Source organism: Acinonyx jubatus, chromosome B3 (genome assembly GCF_027475565.1).
Source record: "Acinonyx jubatus isolate Ajub_Pintada_27869175 chromosome B3, VMU_Ajub_asm_v1.0, whole genome shotgun sequence".
In the NCBI taxonomy this organism is placed as follows: Eukaryota; Metazoa; Chordata; class Mammalia; order Carnivora; family Felidae; genus Acinonyx; species Acinonyx jubatus.
The window spans coordinates 108,790,413-108,814,651 of record NC_069386.1 but is presented as its reverse complement, the minus strand read 5'-3'; the positions used below and the strand labels follow the sequence as shown (position 1 = coordinate 108,814,651).

The window sequence follows — 24,239 nt, the reverse complement described above, 5'->3', positions numbered from 1 at the left end:
CTGCCCCTACCCTAGAGCTTGCCGGGAAGGCCCGGCCATGCTCACACTCACCTTTCTCACTGAGTTGCCTGAGCAGGTGTCTGGTGGGCTCTGAGAAGGGAAGCGAATGGACAGTCAGTGCAGGCCTGGAAACAGCGGTGCCTGGCCCTGGTCCCATGCTCACAGCGCCACCGACACCACCAGCTCAAAGTTCCCTCCAGCTTGGCTGCCATTCAGCTCTGGGGCTCCGTACCTACCGCACAGGGAAGCAGGGCCCGGGCCACCCCCAGCCAGCACCAGGAACAGCTCTGCCCACAATCTCTGCATTAGTGCACCTCGCCCAGGGCCCTCAGTTCCGGAGCCAGAGCCCCATGCTGCCTCCTAGGACCAACCGGCCACATCGCTGGAGATGCCTGGCTCTACCTCAAGCCCCACCCTCCCTGCAAGAAGCACATCAGCGCATTAGCGACACCCGAGGCCCAGCCCCCTCGCAGCACCCCTGGCTGGAAAGCAGAGGTCGCACCCGACTTCCTACGGCCCTTAAGGCCTGGCTCCGTGAAGCCTCGCTGCCCGCTGGGGAGTGATGCCCGGCTGAACGGGGGCTGACCGGGCTCTGGGAACAAGATACAAAACACACCCATTAGGCTGATGGTGTCAGCACCGTGTACCCCAGCCTTTCTGGAGACAGACCTGAGACAGACAGGCAGGGACGGGAGGACATGTGTCGAGGGACCTCTCCACACAGTCTTGACCTTAGCCCATACTGTTCTTGCCCCACTGGTGTTAACTGGGCAGCCCACTATAAACTTGGGGGACAGAAGGAAAATCTACCGAGGTCTCCGGGCTGTTCCCGAGCAGGGGAGCACGCTGAAGTTTTTTCCACTGAGGTGTGGGTGTGGGTACACAGACAACATAAGTAAATGTTAATCCGACTGTTTTTTTTAAGTGAGAAAAGTAGAATGCCCTACTCTTTCATCTTAAAGCTTGTAATCAAGAATATTTCGTAAGTGACAAGTAATGACAGCAGCACCTTCCGTATCCAGAGTGTACTTCTCTGCCCAGCTCAGCAGTCTGGAAGGAGGAGGCCCGGAGGCAAGAGAGTAGGTGGCTCCATGCGTCACGGCAGTGCTAGCACTGGGGCTGTGTCTCCCTCTCAGCAACTTCCTGCCCCTCCCCCCCTTTTTTTTAAACACTTTTTTAAAAGTAATCTCTACACCCAGGGTGCCTGGATGGCGCAGTCAGTTAAGCGACCGACCCTTGATTTAGGAGTTCGAGCCCTGCGTCAGGCTCCGTGCTGACAGTGTGGAGCCTGCTTGGGATTCTCTCTCTGTCTCTCTCTCTCTCTCTCTCTCTGCCCCGTCACGCACGCTTTCTTTCTCCCCCTCAAAATAAATAAACTCAAAAAAATATATTATTTTAATAAAAAATAAAATACTCTCTACACCCAACATGGGGCTCAAACTCATGACCCCAAGATCAAGAGTCACATGCTCCACCGACTGAGACGGCTCGGGGCCCCTTGCCGGCCTGTCTTTACCCGCACTTCTTACAAGTTCAGTCAGCTGATTTCAAACAACACAAGTGGGGAGAAGAGCTACAGGCGAGCACACTACCACAGATGAGAACCAACGCTCCGGGGTAAGGACGGACACCACACGACGGACGCCACTGCCCTAGCGGTTCACAGGCCGCAGCAGTCTCCAGAAAGGGGAAAGTTCAACTGTGGTCAGCATCCTCTACCCTGAAAGGCTCAAGAGCAGGCAGCATGTTTTAGAAAGATGTTTGTTTCGGGGCGCCTGGGTGGCTCGGTCAGTTAACGTGTATGACTTCGGCTCCGGTCAGGATCCCAGTGTTTGAGCCTCACGTCGGGCTCTGTGCCGACAGCTCCGAGCCTGGAGCCCGCTTTGGATTCTGTGTCTCCCTCTCTCTCTGCCCCTCCCCTGCTTGCACACTGTCTCTCTCTCAAAAATAAATAAACATTAAAAAAAAATAAAAAAAAGATGTTTGTTTCATAATGGTTGAAACTAAAGTATGAACACAAGTAAACAGAACACGACTCTGTCCGTGTTCACGGGCTAAAGTCTCGGTCTTGTCGAAACTTAGCTCTAAAACAGCTCATTTCCCGAGTGCCTTGATAGCTGCAGTTTGGACACTGATGTTATGACAGGCGGTACTGCTGTTTCAACCACCACCACCATCATCACCTCCATGATCCAGAAGCTTCCAATGCAAAGCTATGGCAGGTTAAAGGGGAACGCTAGAAGGGCGGAAAGAACATTACAGAAGAAAAGGAAAACAGAAAGGGCCAGAAACATACGAAGTAACACCCTCAGGCTGGGGCTTTTAACAATACGACATCGTAAAACTTTTGCAACCATAGCAAATTTGCCTAGGGTTTAAGGTCCATTGGGAGGAACACATAACAAAACAAAATCACAAAAGCTTTCCAGAGACCGCTTGGTTCCACCTTCCAGAAAACCAAAGCCCACGTGTCAATCCACATAGTTGTTCAGGGGACCCGTGGGTCACAGCCAAAGCCCAGTGCACCACGGAGATCTAAGCCAGGCCAGTGCTGCCCACACTGCCGAAATCTTCTCTCCAGGGGTTTCTGAGACATTTCTCATTCCAACTCTCACCTCGTCTATGTCTGGTAGGTACCAGCTGAGGCTAAGTCTGTCCCTGGGCCTCTGACTGAAGAGTACAAACAGACGAACAGGCGTAGAATACACACACTTATCACCCCCAGAGCTAAGAATAAACGCAAGGCTCTCTCTTTTTCAACAGACGATTCATTCCAGTAACTCCAAGTACATAGCAGCAAGCCCAGTCATGGAAGAAAACCCAGCAGAGGAAAACTGAACTTTTCCTGAGACCCAAAGTAAATATTTCCTGTCTGGATTTGGTGCCACTTGACGTCTAACTCGTTTTCCCCGAGTTCTGCCTCTGCTCTGCTCCAGAACTGGGCTGGGGATCACCCATGATGTCTGAGCGTCACTCCTGGCTGGGCTCCAGGATTCTGAGTGGCCAAGGAGCAAGGTTTCAGTCGCGGGAAAGCTAAGGGGCACCGAGTCCTGAGTAAACCAGCATTCCCAGGGTGCGGGAAAAGGTGGGCTGCCCAACCCTGGGGCACAAGAAGGGCCCGAAGCAGGAGCACTGGGAGGGGGTGCTCTACATGTGCCCAGCAACCCTCCCGGGACCTGCCCTTTCCCAAGATGTCCGGAGAGGTGGCAGCCAGCCCCAAATGCTGCTGCACACAGTCCCCCTCCTGGCCCAGAGTCCTCCGAGGAAGCATCTCTGCCCACACAGCCCTTCCCTTACCAGACTGCCGGCGCCCCTGCCGCACGTGGGTGGACACTTCGTCCTGGGAGGACCAAGCCTTCTTCAGGCGCTCCGGGCTGCAGCGGTACCGACTGGGATCTGCACACAAGATTCACAATCAGCCTTGGCCTAGACTCTGACTATACCTGACCACACCTCTGCTGCCCGCCCCAGCTCCAGGGGCCAGAAGCCTCCAGAGCTCCCTTCTCTTCCATCTTCCATCCAGGAATGTGAGGCACTAGGAGTCGCACCTGCCAACAGGACCATGCCCTTGACCTTGCAGCAGACCCCTAGCCTTTGACAAAAGGAGCTTCCCTTTCCCATCCTCCCTGCTCCCTGCAATATAAGCAGTAGGCAGAGTTTCCCCAGGATGCAACGTGACCTAGAGATGTGCACAACTAGGGGCAAAGCAGGCAGAAAGGGCACACTTACAGTAGGAGTCCATTTCCAAGATGGCTTCCTTGGCCTGGAAGGAAAGGAAACACACCCTGTTCCCACCTCACTATGTGCCGTGCCTCCCTTGCTCCACCAGCTCGGCCCTTACTGCACCGGGACACCCGCAGTGCTATGCTGAGGTCGAGGGCATAGGCTGATCCCCACTGTCGAGTGGAGCCAACGTCCAGAGGGTGAGGCACTGGTGGGCCCCTGGCCCTGGCTGAGGATCACCTCTCCCTGCAGCCCATCAGGGGCTAGGTGGGGTACCCCCCCGCCCTCACCTTCTGGGGGATAGTGGTGTGGTGGTTCTCCAGGATGAGCCTCTTGATGTGGTGAGTCCAGCTCCGTTTCTCCTCCACTGTCTTGGCCTGGAAGGACCCGAGGGAGAGGGAGCCAGGTGTTATTATCACAAGACGGAAGCCATCCAACGTAGGCCACGCTTGTCAGGGGGGCAGCGGCAGAAAGATGGCCCGTGCTGGGGCCTCTGTGAGGTTATCTTAACTCCCCAACACAAGCCTGAGAGATGTCCACAATGATCTCTACCTTCCAGAGAGAGACACTGAGGCTCAGTAGAGCCAAGCGAGCTGAGAAGGCAGGTCTGTCCCCAGCCGCCCAACCCTCACCTGGATGTTGTACTGCTGCTTGCTGTGCTTGTAGTGGGTGACGGTGAAGCACAGGGAGTCTCTGGTGCTTTCGATCAGCATCAGGGAGGAGCACTGGGGCAGAGAGAGAGTGCAGTCAAGCACAAGAAGGGGCATTGGGGGGTGGGGGTGACCTGGGGCCCCAGCCCCTCGAGACCATCTGGGGAGGCAGGAAGAGTAATCTCAGAAGGATAGAGCTGTATCCACACCAACCCGGAGCCCATGAAGAGGTCACGAAGTACAGCCTGGGGCCGTCTGGCTGACTCAGTCAGTAAAGCATGTGACTCTTGATCTTGGAGTTTTAGGTTCGAGTCCCACACTGGGTGGAGAGATTACTTCAAGATAAAATCTTTTTTTTTAAATTAATTTATTTTTATTTTAAGAGAGAGAGCAGAGGGAGAGGGAGAGAGAATCCCAAGCAGGCTCCACGCCCAGTGTGGAGCCTAACTCGGGGCTCCATCCCATGACCCCGGGATCATGACCTGAGTCAAAATCAAGAGTCCAACACTGAACTGACTGAGCCACCCAGGCGCCCCAAAAACAAAATCTTAAAAAAAAAAAAAAAAAGGGTCTGGAGATTGGCCTACTAAAATGGGGGAAGTGGAGAAGGAGTGGAGGGGCAGAGAACAGGACAGCAGCCTGGTTACCGGGATATGACTCTTGTAGACAAAGTGATCGCCTCGCTTCTTGGTGATGAGCAGAGCTTTGTCAAAGAGGAAGAAGGTCCTCTCGTTGCGCACGCGGTGCACGCGGAACGTGCCCTCCAGGACGAGCTCCCCATAGATGGTCAGGTCTGGTCCCTTCCAATTGATGAGCAGTGACTGAATCTCCTGCAGCAGAGAAGCAGGAAGCCCCAGAGTCAGGCTGCTCATGACACTCTGGGGACTGCGTGGAGCCCCAGAAAACTCCTGCAGACACAGCCACCACCTGCATCCGCCAGACACACGCTGCCACAAGGGCTCCCCACAGAGAAGCCCACCCCACAGGGAAACGAGCCCTCAGCTCACCGCAGCAGGCGCTCTCCCAAGCGCCACCCCATCTCGCCCCACCGCCCCTGCGAGTCCCTCCAGCCGCCAGCCCTGCAGCACCTGGAGCCGGACTGCATGCTCATGCCTCCTCTTCATGTCATTGATGTACCAGGCCACGCAGGTCATGGTGTCAATGGCATCCTCCACCACCTCGAAGCCGTCTTCTTCTTCATCAAAATGTTTGGCGATTTCCTGTGCGGGAGACAGGCGCTCAGGCGGCCCAGACTCAGGCCCTGCCCCTCCCCTGGGCCCCCCATCCTCAGGAAGACCTCTGGGTTACCTGGAGCAGCAGGTGGTACTTGAGGATGCGCTGGACGGGCTTCAGCAAGTAGGAGCCCAAGGGCAGAGAGTGCTGTAGCAGCTCCTGCCGGTCCCGAAAGAACTTGGCCTGTTGCTTGTCCCGCATGCACTCGGTCAGGGCGGCCACTGAGCTGGGAGGGGAGGAGGCGGCCGTCACTGCCTGGGAAGGCCTAGATGGGGGCGTGTGGTGCTCCAGGCCCACCAAATAACTCTACCTCCCCTCTCCACCCCAATTACTCACTTGGGGTAGTTGTTGCAATACTGGGTGTAGATATCAAACTCTTGGCTCTAAGAAGAGACCGAACAAAGATAGCGATTTCTGGGAGGCTGCAAACTTGGGAATACCAAAAACATGGCCCTGATCCCCAGAGTACACTCTGCCCCCCTTTCCCTGAACACCTGCGGATCCATCCTTGTGCCCATCTCCCTGGGACACCCCATCCACCTAGCAGCCCCTGGCTCCACCCCAGAATGCCCCTCCCACCTGAGGCACCCCAGAACGCCCCTCCTTCCCCTGGCAGAAGCCTCTGCTGGGCGTTCCTGTGCCTCTGAGTCCCCAGCAAGGTGGGACAAGAGGCAAGAACCCAGCCCTTCTTACCCTTTCCACAAAGCAGCTGGCCACAGCCACAGGGTCACTATTGCAGCCGTCCAGGTCTCTGAGTAGCTGGCTGGGGGAGGGGGAAGTGGTCGTCAGACCCCAGACAGCTCACGGCCTCCACACCTACCAACAAGTCCCCTCCCCAACCTCCTGGTTCCCAGATACACAGCCAGCCCTGGTGACACGCCAAAGAGTCAGGGCTTCTCCCCCCTCAGAGTGAGCCCCATGCAGGCCAGCAACCACAGAGTATTCGGCACTGCCGCAAAGATGGGGAGCAAAGGAGCCCCACATGCTCAGCAAGCAAGAGAAAGGGGATGCGAGTACCCACCTTGGGAGGAGAGACAGCTCCTCTGCAAGCAGAAGGAGTCAAACACACACAGACTGAGATTAAAGGGGGAGGAAGAAGAGGGCTGGGATTCCCAAAGTAAGCAAAGGCCCCCGACACACACACCCCGGTGCAAAAGGATGCAGGAAAGGGAGAGAGGGGGAGTCCCAGAGCCTGAACTTGGATTCAGGTTGGGATGCTATGGGAAACCCTAACCACAACGCTCCCCTGTCACCTCCTCCCATGCATCTGTCTTCCCAACCCCCACCAGCACCTGGCCCAAGTCACCCTGCCCTCCCGGCCTTCTGAAGCTTGCACTGCAGGAAGTCTCTCAGCCATCTCAGAGGGCCCTATATCCTATCAATGCTGTCCCCTTAAGCACACTCCCCCCGACCAGTGCCCTCGCCCTGGGGAATCTGTGGGCCTCGGCAGCACACGCCATATCCTCAAGGAGCCCTTTGCCCTGAAGTAGCCTCCTGCCAGACCTCACTCAGCCTCCCCTTTCGCCTGATCTGCTCATTCACCTAAAGGGTCAGATCACCTCCAGGGAGCCCTGGTTTCCCATGGGGTCAGTAGGAAGGTGATGAAGAAGTTAAGGGATGTACAAGAAGGGGAGAAAGATGGAAGAGACAAAGGGCCACAAAGGGACAGAGAGAAGAGCATCACATGCCAGAGTCCAGCCATTCCCTGAGGGGGTGCTGGCCTGGCCCAGTCTGGCCCCAACATGCACATGACCTCAGATGGTCTCCCCCGCCTGACAGGAGGCACAGCAGCCCCAGGGCACATGACCCACACCCCCTCTCTCCTACAGGGAGCTGACTGTAGCACCTTACAGGGGCAGAGCACCACTACCCACCCACCCTCAGTGATCAGGCCCCTGGCCCACATGTCACAGCCCAGGAGACTAGGCCCATCCAGGGCTCTTCTAGGCCCTAAGATGGGCCTCACAGGCAGAACGCAGTATGTGTTAGTCCCACTCCATACCTGTTCAGTGCATAGATGTTTTCTATGTTCCCAAAGAGGGCGCTGACTTGTTCTGGCTTCAGCAGCCCAGGCGTGTCAATGATCTTCAAGAGGTAGTCCTGCGTGGAGGGAGGCATCAGAGCCCATCCTCCACCCTGCCCCCAGTACAGTCCGTCCCCCCACTTCCTCCAGCCACACCCCATTTCTGTACAACCACAGTGTGACTTCACAGACATGGCCTACCGTACTGGGCTGCATAGTTCCCCACCCCCCAACTGATATCCATTCAGAACCTCAGGAGGTGACCTCACTTGGAAATAGAGTCTTTGCAGATGTAATGAGTCAAGGATCTCAGGACGATATCCTACTGGATTTAGGGTGGGCCCTAACTCCAATGACTGATGTCCTCACAAGAGGAAAGGACACAGAGAAGGCAGCGATAGGAAGGTGGAGGCAGAGGTCGGGATAATAGATCAACAGGCCGAGGAACGCAAAGGATAGGCAGCAACCACCTGGCAGAAGCCAGGAGAGAGGCGTGCAACGCATTCTGCCTCCTAAACGAAGACAGACTAAGTGTCTGCGTTTTACTCACGCAGCTTGAGGTTATCTATTACGGCAGCCCCGGAAACAAATACATGGTTCCCTCTGCAGCGAGCAGAGGGCGTCCTCAGTGGCAGCCACACAACCACCTTCCTGCGTGCCCGCAGTGTGAAATGCTTCACCAACATGGCCCTACGAGGTGGGTGCGTCTTCACGGCCCAGGTGAGGAACCCGAGGCTCAGGAGGTTACGCAGGTGCCTGAGACCCCGTAGCCAGGCAACCACAGAGCAGGGATCTGGGCACAGGTAGGCAACATCCAGGCCAGTGTCCTCACTGTGATCAGTTTCCATAAGCACAGCAGTCCCCGCCCCTCCCCACCAACCGTGCCTGCCCCCTAATGGCCTGCAGGAGGTTCTGTGGGCCCGGGCTACTGATGTGACCCAAAGTCGTAAGGCAGTGGGAGCGGTCAGAGGCTCCCCCAGAGCAGGCCGCATGAGACCTCCCCACTACTCCATGGGAAGCAGGTCTTCTGAAACCAACTATCAGGGAGAAGTTTCCTTCCAGGGGTGGAAGCAGGTTTACAACAGAGCTGGGCCACCAGGAGCCAGAGGCTGGGCCCCCTCCCAACCTCAGCCCTTGGGTGGCGGGCCTCACCTCCACGATGCTGCGCAGGTCCTGCACATACATCCGCTCCGTCTCCACGATCTCCCGCACCACTCGGCCCAGGTAGCTGAGCTTATGTGCTGGGGCCGCCGGGGCCCGGCTGCTGAACGGAGACAGGGGCCCCCTCACGCTCAGCCAGCCGCTGGAGTTGGGGTTGCCGTTGGGGGGATGCCGGCCGCGCGGGGAGCCTGCCCCGTTCTCAGCAGAAGCCTCGGAGCCATTGGGATCCTCCATGGCACCGCGGCTGTCACGGGATGAACCCGACGAGGAGGTGGTGGAGGTCAGGCTCACCGGCCGCTCCTGGCTGCGCTCTTGGCGGAGAGAGGCAGAGACAGGCATCCTGGCATCGCTGCCTGGAGAGGGCACTCCGGAGAGATTCTGGGCGGGACAGACAAAGAATTGAACCTTGGAATCTTCACAGAAACAGAAGGGAAAAGGGTGGCTGCTGGGGGAGGAGGGAATGCGGAGTTAGTATTTAATGGGTACGGAGTTTCCATTCTGCGAGGTAATCAAGTCCGGGGGATGATGGTGGTGACAGATGAGCAACACTGGGAATGTACTTAATGCCACTGAAACACCACACACTTAAAAATGGTTACAATGGAAATGTTATGTCTGTGTATTTCACCACAATGTTAAAAACAACAGCTCTGAATGTGGAGGGGGTCCTTTCCCTCAGAATCTGCCAACAGGCACAAGGAGGCCCAGGTAACATGCCTTCCTGGCTCCAAGCTTTCCCAGGGTGAGGATGGGCAAACCACATCCAAGGACAATAAAGGGCTCAGAAACCCAATCCCCAGAAAAGCAGAGAGGACATCTCCACCATAGCAGCAGTGAGGGTGCCTTCGGATGGAATCCCAAGCCCGGCCCCACTGCCCTGGCAAAGCTCCCAGCCTCTCAGAACCTCAGCATCTCAGCACCTACCCAAGGGCTGTGTCCACGAGGATGCAGGGACCTGCTACACATACAGGTCTGAGCGCGGTGCCTGGCACGAAGCACGGGCTCCATAACTCATCAGAACAGTGATGATAACAGCAATTGTCAAAAAGCACTTCCCAAGCGCCCACTTGTCGGGACCTATGCTGGGGTCACCAGCAAGGGCAGGTAAAGATCTTGCTCTTATAATCTAAGACAACACACACGCCAGAGAGTAAGAATCTCCTTCGGATTCCATCTCTGGGGCACCAGCGACTTCACCATGAATCTGAAACCTTCTGGATACTGACAGGGAAGGCAGAGGAGATAGTATGAAGGCTCCCCAACCCCCAGCACCTGGCACAGGCCCTGACTCACCCCAGCTCCCAGCGCCCAGGAAATGCCCCAAGGCTGAGCCACCGATGAGTCTCCCTAAATTCCCTTTAAGCACAGCTAAGTCAGGAAGGCCAGCAAGCAGGAAACTGCTCCCAGGTAAGGCAAATACAGCCCCGGGTGGACTTTATTCCTGAGCAGGTGGTACTGTTCACAGGTAGGCCAACCTGGAGCAGTAAGTCTGGGAGGGGCTATGGCCTCTGGGAAGGAGAGGAACATTCCACTCCAACCCCAGAAGACTGCAGCTCGCCAGCACCACTTCCCAGAACGTGTATTTCTGTTTCCACAGGAACAAAGTTCTAGAACATCACTCTCATTACCAATGACCCAAAGCCTTCACCCCTAGTTCTAGGGCTCAGAAATTACTAGACCACACCCTGGAGCTCTTCACAGCTATGAGAAGGATCTAGAAGGTGGCCTCACTCCGGTAACCTTGAATTTCCCCCTGCTTTTCTGTGCCTCTGCCCCAACCTGGAACAAGTAGCCCTGAGCTCTTGCTTTTGCAAATGTTCTGTTTGCCTGGACATTATTTCCTCTCCATCTACCTCACGTCATACCACCCCCCAACCTGTGACACTTATACCCAATCCTCAGGTTTCAGATTAGAAGCCAGCCCTCTTTCTAGAAACCTCCCCAGAATACAAACCTGGAGGCCCCCTTCTACCTACTCCTACAGCACCCCAGGATTACCCTTACACCCCCCGTGTGACTGTGACTAGTGTGAGATCCCCTCCTCTAGACTGTAAGTGACCTAAGCTCAGGGGCCTTAAAGGTGATCTGGCAAATGGAAAATGATGAACAAACCAGTGCTTCTCCTGAGCTGAAAATCAAGAGCCCAGCAAGGACCCTCTCCAGCACAGCACTTTGCCACAGAAGGTCTCAGCTTGGGCAGGGGGAGGGGTGTCACCTCCTCTGCAATCTATAGGAAGGAGACTCTCATTGTGCAGGTAAGGACACAGTGGCAGCGCTGAGGCCATTCCAGCCTTCTCCCTCCCTTCCAGGCACAACAAGGGAGGATTAATTAACAAGCTCATCTTGGTGAAACTCTGAGCATCGCAGAGGAAAGCCCCTTGGGAAATGCAACATTGCTCCTTTTTCCTGCCTCCTCAAAAGAGCCTTTAAAATTAACCAACTAGGCCTTTCTACAGAACCAGCCCGCAGGGCAACGCTGTGTCATTTCAGCACAAAGAAAGACACAGATCCAAACTCTGCCCCAGTCCTTAACCCTCAGTCCTGTGGGACTCTGGTGTCCTTCAAAGCCTGCTGCACTGTCAGGCACCCCCCCACCCCCCCCCCTTCCCCACTCCCCGCAGTCAGTAGCAGCTGGAATAATGGGGCAGAAACTCACGGCCTAAGACCTTTCCCAGATCAAACCTGGGGTCAGTCGGCCCCTAAGGGGATGCTAAATGGCAAAGGCCCAAGTCCCTGATGGATTTCACAGCCAGCCAGGTCAGTTTTAAAGTAGATTAGCCACAGCCCCCCTCCCCCCACAACACACTCTCTCAGGGAGATTAATCTCTAAGGGGTGCCTTCTGAGGGTCACTCTTTAGAGACCCCATTGCCCTGTAAACACAGAAACGAAAGCATCTCTTCTCCTTGGAGAAATTTCCTCTGGTTGAAGGTAGTCATCTGCTTGCAAACCAAGCTCCCATTCTCAAAGTCATGCCCATGCCCAGGAGTCCCCCTGGGGCTGAGACAAAGCATACCAACCAAGAGCTGAAGCGTTCTAAGTGCTACAGAAACAAGTCACTTCCATCTCCTAACAACTCTACAAGGTTAGCACCATTACTACCCCCATTTTACAGACACAGAAACTTGAGGCCACAAGGTAGCATGTGGTAGCTCCTGGATTTGAATTCAGGCACACAGGCTCCAGTGTTTAAGCCCCCCCTGCCCCAGCTGCTGCCTCCCTAATGGATTTTACACAAGCCAGGGCCACAATTAGTCACAGACCTGAATGCGTTGGCTTTGCTTCACCATAAACCGTGGGTGGGGGGCTTATAAAGACTTGTTTTACCGCCATACTTCATTTATCCTAACAAAGGCCACGGAGGTAAAGGAATGAAAGTTAAAGATTCCTTCCGGCTATTTCTAGACCCGCTACTATGTGACCTCTGGCCCGTACCCTCCAGTTGGAACAATGTGGTAAAATACAGATTCCAAGTCAAAGGAGAGCAGGTCACGGAGAAGCGGAAAAGCTTGAGGTCACCAGGATCGGACTATAATTCCTCGCATGAGACAAGCTCCGCAGGGACCAGGAGCCCCAGGATCACAAGGCTGTCCAGGACAGGAAGCTTGCTGGAAAACAACTTAAAGACCCAAAAAGGGAGGATGACAAGCATGTGGGGCCGTGAGAGCAAACCAGGCAGAGTACAGGGGGGCTGTTAGTAGACTCTGAGTACACTCTGGTCCTAAAAGCCTGATCCCAACCAATACTGTGTGTGGTTCGGACTCCCAAAGAGATGGCAGAAGGACTGCCCACATGCCCCTGGGCAGAGGCAACCTCTGCTTCCTTCCTCTTCCCTGAGTATCGCCCCAAACTGTTAAGAGTCACCTCAAAGCCAAGATTAGACCCAGGTCTTCAAACTCATCTGGAAGACACAGTCTGCTGGGGAAGTGGGAGCCCAGAGAAGGAGGTGACAGAGAGCAGCCAAACCCCCAAGCCAGATGCCCACACCCACCGCCCCCTACCACGTCCAGTCTCCAGTTCCCCTAAGTGTCCCCCAGCCCTGACCTGTTCCATCCCTGAACATGAGTCAGTCTAATCATCAATCAATGAATCAGTCTTCTGGAAAACTCTGTCTCTCCAGTCCCACACCTGTGACGGTCCCCTAAGCCTTTCTTTTTGACGGACCCAAGAAGCGGCGCAGACATACATTTTGGGGAGGGGGGAGGCAGAGGCACGAGAGGAATGGAGATTCATTTTTCTTTTTTTTTTTTTAACGTTCTCTAAATTTAACAATCCGCACCCTTCCTCCACCCACACCTCTCCAGGTTATCAACTCCGCCTGTTGAGGACCTTCCCCAGGCAGAGAGGCAGGCTGCAGCAGGCCTCTAGGACTCCCAGCACAGCTGAACAGGGGTCAAGTCCCACACCTCCTCCTCCTCACCAGGCTTCAGCACCAGGCCCCCAACCGAACCCACACCCCTGCCTCCAACAGAAAAAATGACAAAACCCACAATTAGCCCCCATGGTCTGTCCTCAGGCCTCTGGTCACTGAGGCAAAAGTGACATCACCTTGCCAACCCCCACCCCCCCCACCCTGCCCCGCCAACTTCAGAAATGATGGGCCTACAACGAGGCACTCACCGGGAACCTTCTGGAGAACCTCTCCTTTTCTGGTCCTGGGGAACCCCCAGGACTCAGCAACATCCCCTCTGGCCCTCCCGCCTTGGCCTGCGGGCTGAGAAGGCAGGAGAGGGAGAGGGGCACCCGCTGGACAGCCCTCTGCGCGGACCAGCTCTGGAGACGCCCCAGAAAACATTTTGCTTCAGTCAGGCTGGGCCCAGGTGCGGAGGAGGAGGCTGACATCATCCTTCCACCTGCCGCCCTTCACCCCACGCCCAAGAAGCGGAAGCCCGACACACGACACACCTGCCCTAGAGGCGGGCAGGAAAGGAGCAGGGCGCTCTCCCAAAGGCAACTGCTCCCAAATCCCCCGCACACCCACCTCCCCAGGGGCTTCCTACACACTCCAAAGGCTCTCAGAACCTGTCACGTGCCCTTGACCTTCCCCGGAACAATGCCCCAACTCCCCTGTCAGGAGCTCCTCAGAGAGGGTACCAGAAGGAAGCAACAGAGAGCAGCTAAGGCTTCTCCAAACATGGCAGGAGCAAGGTGAACTTCCTCAGAGATCTCAAACAGGAGCTGAGCTCACTCAGCCGTGCTGTCGCCCACAGCTCCGCGCCACCCCACGCCCGGCTCTTGCCTGTCTCTTCTTGCCGCTCCCCCTCGGCCACGCCAGAGGGAGGACACCTCTCAGCACAGCCCTAGAGGCTTTCCGGAGGACAGGAGGATCCCTGAGAGGGTCTGGCTCTTTGCCCCTTTCCAGAGCAGCTTCCTTACTCAGGCCCCGCCCAACCCTCCCTGGAGACTCAGGGGCCCAAAGCACCCTAAGAAAGGACAACGGGAGGCTCCCTGGGGAGTAACTGGGTTCGATGTGTTAATGTGAGCAACGTGACTGTCACAGAGGCCATGCAAACAGAGCGACCAGGGTTTCTGGGTCACAAACGTGGGCCAGCTGGCTCAAATTCATTTCCCCTCATGAATTTATTTTCCCTAGTGAATTCCTTTTCCCACCACCCCAGAACAGCAGGGGCCATCAAATGTGGCTGGGTCCTTAAAGCAGGACTTCAGCTGCTGGGAAGGAAAGGGAGAGCGGCTGCCAATGAAGCCCTTCCACCTGAATTCTGGGAGGAAATGCGGGCCTAACAGACTGAAATCCAGAAAACCTCCTCAGCCTGGCCGTGGAGGGGAAAGACAGCCCTTGGCATTTCATCTCAGTGGGAAGACCACACCTCACTCACTGTTCCCACCACCCCGCAACCCCAACATTTGCTCCTGTTGTTTCTCATTCCTGATAGCGCATCCCGGACCCTCTCCCCCTACACAAACTCAGTCAAATCACCTCCTTCAGAAGGGCCTCCTCAACCACTTCCAGCCCCTTCAACACACACACAGCTGTAGGCTGTGCCCCCCTTCAAAGTATATCCACATCCTAATCATTGGCTATAAGGAACCTACTGATGTTGCTTTATACAGCAAAAGAGACTTTGAAACGTGATCAAGTCGAGGCTCCTGAGACGGGGAGACTACCCCAGGTTACCGGGGTGGGCCTGATGTGATCACAGGGATCCTTACCAGAGGGATGCAGGATTCAGACGCTGATGTGCCAAGAACAGCAGAGGGACACACAGAAAGAGGCTGGAAGACTGCCAGGCTGCCAGCTTTGCAGAGAGAGGAAAGGATCCACAAGCCAAAGGATGTAGGCAGCCTCAAGAGGCCGGAAAGGGTGAGGAAACCAATCCTCCCCCCTGGAGCCTCCACAAGCAACACAGCCCCGTTGACCCAGATTCAGTTCTGACCTCCAGAACTGTAAGATAATAAATACGTGCTGTTTCAAGCAACTAAGTTTGTGGGGTTTGTTAGAGCAGCCACAGGACACTAATACATACACACTTCTTTGAACTCTAATGACCCAGAGTATCACTTAAAGTGCTGGTCCTTGGGGTCCGTAAGTGCATGCTTTTCTTCTGGACTAGACGGTAAAACCCAGGGGGGGCTGGGCCTTCTTTCCTGTGCCCGCCCTTCCCCCTCAGAGAGCAATGCACATACTAGGTGCTCAATAAACACCTGCACTATTGTGCTAAAGCACCCCTCACCATTCCCACAGTAGGTGAAAGATAAACTGGCCAAAACCGAGGCCTGAGCCAGTTCCTCTTAGATTAATGAGTTTCCACATTAGTCACGGCCAGCAAGTTTCCAATCTGCCGAGAGGTACCAGGAGCAGTGACTGCTCATTCACCCCAGCAGTCCTGTCCCACTTGGCCCCAGACAAGGGCCTAGAGCAGGGGCACAGCTGCCCTGCCATCATGCCACACATCAAGTGACCAGTCACAAAAAAATTGAGAGGAAGGGAAAAGTGGCCAAGGAACCACTCTGGAATTTGAAGAAGGGAGTACAATAAGGTCCCCCTACAAATATTGCAGGAAAAGCTTCCTCCCAGGAAGTCTCATATACATATATATGAAAGGCAGATGAGAGCAATTACTGTTCATTAGAAATTGCATTCCTGGGGCGCCTGGGTGGCTCAGTTGGTTAAGCATCCCTGACCCTTGATTTTGGCTCGTCATGAGATATTCTCTCTCTCTCTCTCTCTCTCTCTCTCTCTCTCTCTCTCTCTCTCTCTCTCTCTCTCTCTCGTCCTGTCTCTGCCCCTCCCTCACTCACATTCATTCTCTCTCTCCCTCTCCCACTCTCTCTCTCAAAATAAATAAATAATACTTTAAAAAAAAATTGCTATTGCTTACAGCCAGGGTAGGTCAACTTGGCTCCCAGCACAGCCTGTCACTAAGGGAAATGACACAATGTCCCCAGAAGATGGAGCAGCTAAAGCTGGTGCTACAAATCATGGATAGATTCAGTGTCCCAAAGGCCCCACACTCTCCTCACTGGGCCAAAAAGGCTCACAGGACCTCCACTGCCTACTGGCAAAATTCAGGAACCCAGCCCGGCAAATTAGCCACCTTGCTGTCCCTACACTCCCCACCCCCACCCACCACGCTGCAGGGACTGCTTGATTTCAGGCCTCCAGGCTGGGGTGGGGGAGGGGAGGAAATAGGAGCCACGCCTTCAACAGTCACAGCATTTACTGTTGCATCAGGTTCAAAGGCATTGGAGAATCTCAGGAGGAACCAAGTGGGAACAGAGGGGGTCCCGTTAGGTCCCTCTGCGTCCCCAGCAGAGAAGAGAGAATATGCAAGTGCACGTGGGCATGGAAGTCCATGGAGCAGAGGTTACACGCGCTAAATGGATTCACAGGCTTTGGAGTCAGGCAGACCTGGTCTGAAAGCCAGCTGCTCCTACACCAGCCCTGTGCGGCCTTGGGCAAGCCACCTGCCCTCCCCAAGGGCTTACAGCTTCAAGTTCCTCATCTGCAAAATGAGAACAATAGCACCAACCTCACTGGTCTCCAAGACTGAGATGATACAAATAAACCAATCTGTACATCTGACACACAGTAAGCCCACTATAAATGCCAGGACAAGGATGGATAAAGTTTGTCCCACAAGCACTGGGACAAGAGATTTTTTCCCATTTGTGCCTAAAATGTTTACCCACATCCCAAATTAATAATAAAGATGAAAGTGTTAAACTTGGTGAACTAGCATGACCTAATCCTCCCCCACCAACCGTTCATCGTTTACAATCCCAACATCGATTTGAACCACGATCTTACATGAAAAAATAGAAAGCAATTCAGCTGGAAAGGAAAACAGTCTGATATCCATGCCCAACAGAAAGGACAAACCAGAAGATGAAGTGTAAGTGAGTCAGAGTCCTTTGCTCTAGCAGGCAGGGCACATTCCTCAGGGTTCTACAGGGAGAGACAGCATGTGCTACCAGGAGCTAAAGAGGAACAGAGCTATGGAGGGTAACAAGCCTGAGCAGGAACAGAATTTAAGGAAATGTAAGGTAGCAAAAACACAAGTAGATCAATAAAAATCATCCTTGACACTAGTCCCTGAGTTGGTTTTTTCTTTTTAAGTTTTTATTTATTTATTTATTTTTGAGAGAGAGCACGAGAGCAGAGGATGGAGGGAGAGAGAGAGAGGGAGAGAGAGTAAAAATCCCAAGCAGGCTCTGACTATGAGAGCTGAGCCCAATGCGGGGCTCGAACCCACAAAACGTGGGATCATGACTTGAGCCAAAGTCGAGAGTTGGATGTCTGAGCCACCCAGGTGCCTCACTAGTCCTCGGGTTTAAAAAAAACAATAAAATAAAATCCAGCACCAAGGTGGGCATGGGAAGGACATAAAACCATCAGGTAGTGGGAAGAGCCTTGCTATTCACCCATTTCCTAAATCACAGAGAATATCAAAGAGGGGCATAGCAGCAGAAAGTGTATGAGCCCAGGGACTCCAGCCAGCACTGCTCAAAACCAGCCCCAGCTCTGCCCCCAAAAAGCTGGATGACAGATAAGAAGTAAGGCAGTGAGCGATCTCTGCCACAGTGTCTACCCTCTCATTTAGAGATAACAGTCCTTGCCCTTCCTAAGTCGTGAGCTTCAGAATTCACTGGACAAGTATTTTCAAGCACTCACTTTGCACAAAGACATTGTGGCAGCCTTGCGGGAGACACAGAGATGAATCACACACAGAGCCTGCTCTCAAGAGCGGATACTCTATCAAGAGAAACAAGACAAGCCCATCAATAACAAAAGGACGTAGAGAATGGGGTCATGAGCAGCATGGGAGTTCAAGACTGTCTCCAGTTTTGGGAATTCATTCCACACTTCTGAGCATGATGCTAGGCCCTAGGGATACTGAAATGAATAAGACCTTGTCCCTGTCTTTGAGGAACCAATTCTAGAAGGAAAAATTTAACAAATTATCCACAAAGCAATGCCTTGAGGGCTGGTACAGAGGTACAAATACATAAACTGTGCCCACAGGAAGAGGGAATAACTAGTGCCACCTGGGTGACCTGGGCAGCTTTAAAGGAGGTGATAATTCAGCTGAGCCTCGAATGATGAATAAGCTTTTACTTGGCAGGTGAAGGGATGTGAGGGCCCTTGATGCAAAGGCAGCAGCATGGAAGAGTTGAGTCTCAAAAGGATATGGACGTCCCAAGGACCTGGGGTGGCTGGCAGCAAGAGGCCAGGCTGGCAGGAATGGGAGAGACTGTAGGCATCGGCAATGGCGGGAAAGGACACACCCGAGCCATGCCTGGAAGAACAACTACCGGGACAGTAAGGGAAGGGCTCTAGGAGATGAGGTGTGAGAATATGCTCCAAAAAGTGACAAACCCCACGTGGGGCTATGGGAGCAGGGGTCCATATAGCCAAACAGCGTTCAGGAAGAATCCAGAGGCCCAAGAAGGTGCTGACTATTCGTAGAGAGCTTCAGGGAGGAGAAAAAGAGAAGGACCCAGGGAAACATCTGCTAGAAAGAACACGATCCATTCCAACCCTTGTGAAGGGGGCAGAAAGGAGGATCCCAGTAAAAGTGAAGACACAAAGCTTTGTGTAAATTAGAAGCTTCTGAAACCAAGAAAACTGAGAGATGGGGGCTTAACCAGAAGAGAATGTCCCATTGGGGTTCCAGGCCAAAGGCTCTCTCCCGGGCTGGGGACTGGTCAGAATACATCTCATCACCTGAGGACTTTTTCCCTTCCCCAATTCTCACGTTCCCGCCCTAAGCAAATTAGAATCAGGGGGGCAACCTGCCAACAGGGTGGCTACCCCAAATGCAACTTCCTCTCTACTTCCAAGCATGACCATCCAGACCCAGCAAAGTGTGTAAATGTGAGCAGCAGTGCTCGCCACCACACCGCTTAGTGAACTGCTTCCATCCATCAAACCACTCTGGCCTTCCCCGTCTCTCAGGCACTACAGCAAAAATGTTCCAATACCCCTCCTTCTTTGCCCAGGACGCTGATCTTGGGCCTGGTGCCTGACCCAGAGAAGTTAAGAAAGTGGATTTTCTTCTATAAGGCAGACTGTATAGGCTCTCACAACAAATGGCGACTCTCAAAGGCAGCCAAGCCCTTTAGACAGCAAGGCCTTATACATTTCCCTTCCCGGATCCCTCTCCCAGAGTCCAGGAGGGCCCCTCTCCACCCCACAGCACCTGTCTCCACCCCCCTGGCCCCTTCCCTTCTAAGAGGCCTCAACCAAGGAGGCCCAAGAAACTCATCCAACCAGTTCCCAGGTGGGAGGAAAGGAGCTGTCTCCCTTAGCTGAGAGGTTAGGAGACCAGAATGCAAATGCAGACAGGAGGGGCTGCTGTCCCCTGGGGTGAGGGGATGCACGTGGCATGGTGCAACACAGGCCGGGCAGCACAATCCCGCTCCTGGAAAAGCAAGGCCTTGACTCAACATTTAAAAACATAGTCAAGTCAGGGTGGCAATCTGCCCCCTGAACTCCCTGCTCCTGTGGCCCGGAGATCCAAAAGTGGCGGGCACAGCCCCTGCCTGGCAGTGTCCATCCGGGAGGACACAGGGTGGGGGAGAACTTCCTTTCACTTGCTGACCTGCCACCACTTGATTTTATCCAAAATAACCACCCTCTGTGGATTCTGGGAAAAAGAAACTTCAGGAAGAAGTGGGAGATTAACTCTGCTTTTCCCAGCGCAGAAGCGCTTTTGTGCTGGGTCGCTCCAACACTGCGGCGCCTTCTCTAACCAGCAAACTCTGAATGTTCAGAAATCAGAAGGCCCTCTGAAACCCCCAGGAGAACCGTCTACAGTCACCTCTAAAACAGGAACACGGGACTGTCTTGCTCTTACCCAGCCACAGTTGACAAATCCACTAGAAGCCAGGGTAGGATAAAAGAAAACAACAAAAAAAAACCCCAGCTCTCCGACACCTACATGGGGTTCCTCGGTTTCTGAACCTCCAAGGGAGAAACCTACCTTTTGCCCCCAAACCTGAGGCTGGCCAGCTTTCACGGGGTAGTTTGTAAAGGCCTGGAGGCCCAGAGCTGAGAGTCAGGCCCCCTTGTACCCCGTGGCCTGGCCTCAGCCAGGTACCTACCGCCTTCCTCAAAAGGGCTCCCATCGGAGCACCGAGAGGGCCACCTGGGGCCCGGGAGCTGCGCCCTCCCAGCCCCGGCAGCCGAGCGGTTAACAGGCTTGGGGCGAGCAGCGAGCTGCCACCAACAGCCTCGGGAATTAAAGTGCCCGCCGCCTCCTGCAAAAGCTCTTCAATAAATGTCCTATTCAGAACCAGTTCTGCGTGTGGGTCATACTTTCTGCATTTCTTTCATTCCTGATGCCTGGGGGGCCCCCCGACGGAGGAAATGAGGCTTCTCACCCTAATTCAGCAGGCCCCAGCGGGGTGAGGACCCAGGCCACAGTCTGGCAGGTATGCACTGCCCGGCTGAGGACATGCAAATATCTAAGCAATTAAACACAAGGGGACACTAACTGCAGGAAGTCAAATACTGAAGACACTTGAACAAAGCCAGATCATTCACCAGCACAACAATACTCCATTTATGTGGCTCCTCCCCCACCCCAGGCCCTCAAAGCCTGAGGATATTAACCCTTGTCCTTACAACAGCCAGGGGCACAGGGAAGAGGCAGGTGGGCAGCAGGCATTATTAGCCATTTTACAGATCAGGAAACTGAGTGGCTCCCGAAATGCCAGATTGGAATACCAACTGACACATTATTGGGGTGAACCAGGCATTGTGCTGAACAAAACCTCTGTGTAGTCTCCTCACAACAACCTCAAGGTCCAGAGCCATGGGCTCCTTTACCCAAGGCCCAACAGGGAGGGAAGGGGGGAAAGCCAGGCAGGGTTTCCTGGAATCCTGCTTCCACAGCTCTTCACCATTCCTCGAAGTGGCCTCAGGTGGGGCCTTAAGAGATGCAGATGGAACCCCTTGAGCCCACCTTGTGGGAACGCCCGCAGGCACTTTGCTCAGAACAAGTTCCTACACTGAGGGGCAACCGTGGAGACAGGGCAAAATGGAGTCACCTGGGAATTCATAACTCCCTCCTAGAAGCTTCCAGGAACGGTTTCTGTGCCCGTTGAGGGATGGCCCAAGGACCAAGCGCACTGGCTGCCCTTCTCCACCCCGTCACAGTGAGGGGTACTCATCCGCACTGCAGCTCAGTGAGTGGCAAGTACCCTAAAGAGTCTTCTGTGAATGCTCTGTCCTCTTAACTCAGTTACAGCCTCCTGCAGCTACGGACCAGATCTTTGGGGGGGGGGGGGGGGGTGCCCTTTTTCCCCCAGGTCTTCTTGCTCTCTAATGCCTACTACTGATTTTGGCAGGTGTGCAAGCATATGCCAGAAAAAGGCCACAATGAAGCACACGGGTGGCTGGTATTTTCCGAGCTCTTACGGGAGAAAAAGACCTTCCCTAGAGGAGGACCAGAAAAAGGTTGGGGAATGGAAAACCAAGCTGTTCGCCTCGTCTCTGCTGCCTGGTCAGACCCAACCCAGCTGAAAGCTGCAGCGTCCAGGCTGAGAGGACTTCCTGTCTGAAAACAGGATTACTCAAACTCACTCACATTTAGTGGCAATATAAACCGCGTGCCAGGTCCTGAGAACATGGCAATACGTAAGGCAAAGCCTTGCTATCAAGGAGCTTACGTTCCCAGTGGGAAGGACACAAATGGTAGGCAAATGACTAATATATTTCTGGGTAGTGATAAATGTCATGAAGAAGATAAAGCAGGGAAAAGAGTGTGAGTGGGGGATGGGGGCGTTGTTTGGTCAAGAGGCCTGGGAAGGCTCGGAGGAGGGGACTCTGGGGCGGAGTCCTGTGTAAGAAGAAATCATACCGCAAAGTTCTGGGGGAAGAGCCTTCCAACAATCCTTTCCTCCACTCCACCTCAGCCACCGACCCACACATTTCATATGTTCCAGAGCTCATCATCACCAGTAAGTGCAGACTTCCCAAATATACTTTTAAGCATCCGACTCTTTGCAACCACTGAGGAGGAGCAGAGTATGAACATTACTAACCCTACAACAAAAAGCCATCACAAGGGAATAAAGAGATGGAACAAATTGGTACTCCAAGAGCTAAAATAAAAGAAAACTCTGAACAAGACTTTGAAAAAGTACTAAACAGAAATGAAATATACGATATTGAAATTTAAAACCCGATACATATGGGCTGGCTCAGTCAGTAGAGCATGCGACTCTTGATTTCAGGGTTGTAAGTTCAAACCCCACATTGGCTATAGAGATTACTTAAAATTGAAAGAAAAATCCTGGGGTGCCTGGGTTGGCTAGGTGGGTTTAGCATAGGACTCTTGGTTTCAACTCAGGTCATGATCTCACAGTTCTTGGGACTGAGCCTTGTGCTGACAAGGCAGAGCTTGCTTGGGATTTTCTCCCTCCCTCTTTCTCTCAGACCCTCCCCACTGTCTCTGTCTCTGTCTCTCTCTCCCTCTTTCTCAAAATAAATAAATATTTAAAAAATAAAAATAAAACATTTAAAAACACTTTAAAAAGTCTTTAAAAAAATAAATAAAACCCAATAGGTAGGTTAAACAGAAAATTAAACACAGCTAGAGAATTAGTGACATGTAAAGAAAAAAAAAAAAAAAAAGCCTAAGTAAGTCATCCTGATTTCAGTGCAAAAAGAGAAGATAGAAAATATGAACAGAGAGATCCAGAAAGTTCCAGAACAAAAAGGAAAATGGGAGAGAGGCAATTTTCAACGATGGAACATACATGAATTTTCCAGAACAGAAGGTAGACATTTGTCCTCTGATTGAAAGCACACACAAGTTAAATTTAAAAGAAGGCTACAGGGGCGCCTGGGTGGCTCAGTCGGTTGAGCGTCAGACTTCGGCTCAGGTCATGATCTCACAGCTCATGAGTTCGAGCCCCACGTCGGGCTCTATGCTGACAGCTCAGAGCCTGGAGCCTGCTTCTACTTCTGCGTCTCCCTCTCTCTCTGCCCCTAACCCACTCGCATGCTGTCTCTGTCTCTCTCAAAAATAAATAAACATTAAAAAAAATTTTTTTAATAATAATAAAGTAAAAGAAGGCTACATTTAGCTATATCGTGCATAGTATAAATGGAGAACACTGAAGACGGAAAATAAATATCTTCAAGGATTATAAGGAAATACCACAAACAACTATATGCCAATAAATTAGATAACTTAGACAAACGAATTCCTAAATGACACAAATCAATGACTGACTCAGGAAGAAATAGAAAATCTGACAAGAACTGTTCACAAGTAAAGAGACTGACTAGTAATTTTAAAATTCTCAATAAAGAAAAGCCCAGGACTAGAGGGCCCCACTGATGAATTCTACAAAACCTTAAAAAAGAATTAATTCCAATTCTTTACAAACTCTTTCAGAAATAAAAGAGGAAGGAACACTTCCCAACTCATTCTAGAGGTCATATTACTCCAATATCAAGACCAGACATCACAAGGAAACTATAGTTTAAAATCCCTAATAAATAAAGATGCAAGAATCCTCAACAAAATACTAACAAATTGAATCCAGTAACACATAAAAGAGTATACACTATGACCATATGATTTATCCCAGAAATACAAGATTGGGTTAACATCCAAAAGTCAAGATATTAATAAAGTACAAAAACCACCCGATAATCTCAGTAGACCCAGAAAAAATATTTGACAAAATCTAACACCTTTCCATAATAAAAACACTTTCACAAACTAGGAATAGAAGGGAACATTCCCATCCTTACAAAGAGCATCTACAAAAAACCTATAGGTACTTCGTACTTAATGGAGAAAAACTGACTGCTCTTCCCCTAAGATCAGAACAAGACAAGGATTTCCCCTCATGCCATTTCTATTCAACACTGTACTAGAGTTGTAATCAGGGCAATTAAGCAGGAAAAAGAAATAAAAGACATTCAGACTAAAAAAAGGAAGAAGTAAAGCTATCTCTGTTCACAGATGAC

At 52.7% G+C, this 24,239-nt stretch overlaps 1 protein-coding gene across 11 annotated transcripts in view; it reads right to left on the bottom strand.

The window, feature by feature from the left end:
• The window catches only part of PLEKHG3 (pleckstrin homology and RhoGEF domain containing G3), a 41,823-nt gene that overhangs the window by 6,408 nt on the left and 11,176 nt on the right, over positions 1 to 24,239 (bottom strand). For 2 of the 11 annotated variants that reach the window (XM_053224554.1, XM_053224555.1), the window contains exons 1-14: positions 13,409 to 13,775; positions 8,782 to 9,168; positions 7,609 to 7,706; positions 6,300 to 6,369; positions 5,943 to 5,989; positions 5,682 to 5,832; positions 5,462 to 5,593; positions 5,021 to 5,203; positions 4,356 to 4,448; positions 4,014 to 4,100; positions 3,730 to 3,763; positions 3,298 to 3,396; positions 503 to 592; positions 52 to 90 (exon numbers count right to left, since the gene is read on the bottom strand). In XM_053224554.1, coding sequence (XP_053080529.1) covers positions 52 to 90; positions 503 to 592; positions 3,298 to 3,396; positions 3,730 to 3,763; positions 4,014 to 4,100; positions 4,356 to 4,448; positions 5,021 to 5,203; positions 5,462 to 5,593; positions 5,682 to 5,832; positions 5,943 to 5,989; positions 6,300 to 6,369; positions 7,609 to 7,706; positions 8,782 to 9,168; positions 13,409 to 13,633 — 1,735 coding nt within the window. In that variant the 5' untranslated portion in view covers positions 13,634 to 13,775. Of the gene's footprint in view, positions 1 to 51; positions 91 to 502; positions 593 to 3,297; positions 3,397 to 3,729; positions 3,764 to 4,013; positions 4,101 to 4,355; positions 4,449 to 5,020; positions 5,204 to 5,461; positions 5,594 to 5,681; positions 5,833 to 5,942; positions 5,990 to 6,299; positions 6,370 to 7,608; positions 7,707 to 8,781; positions 9,169 to 13,408; positions 13,776 to 20,353; positions 22,604 to 24,239 lie in introns of those variants that run through there. The other 9 variants (XM_053224562.1, XM_027065919.2, XM_053224558.1 and 6 more) reach the window with 7 other exon arrangements.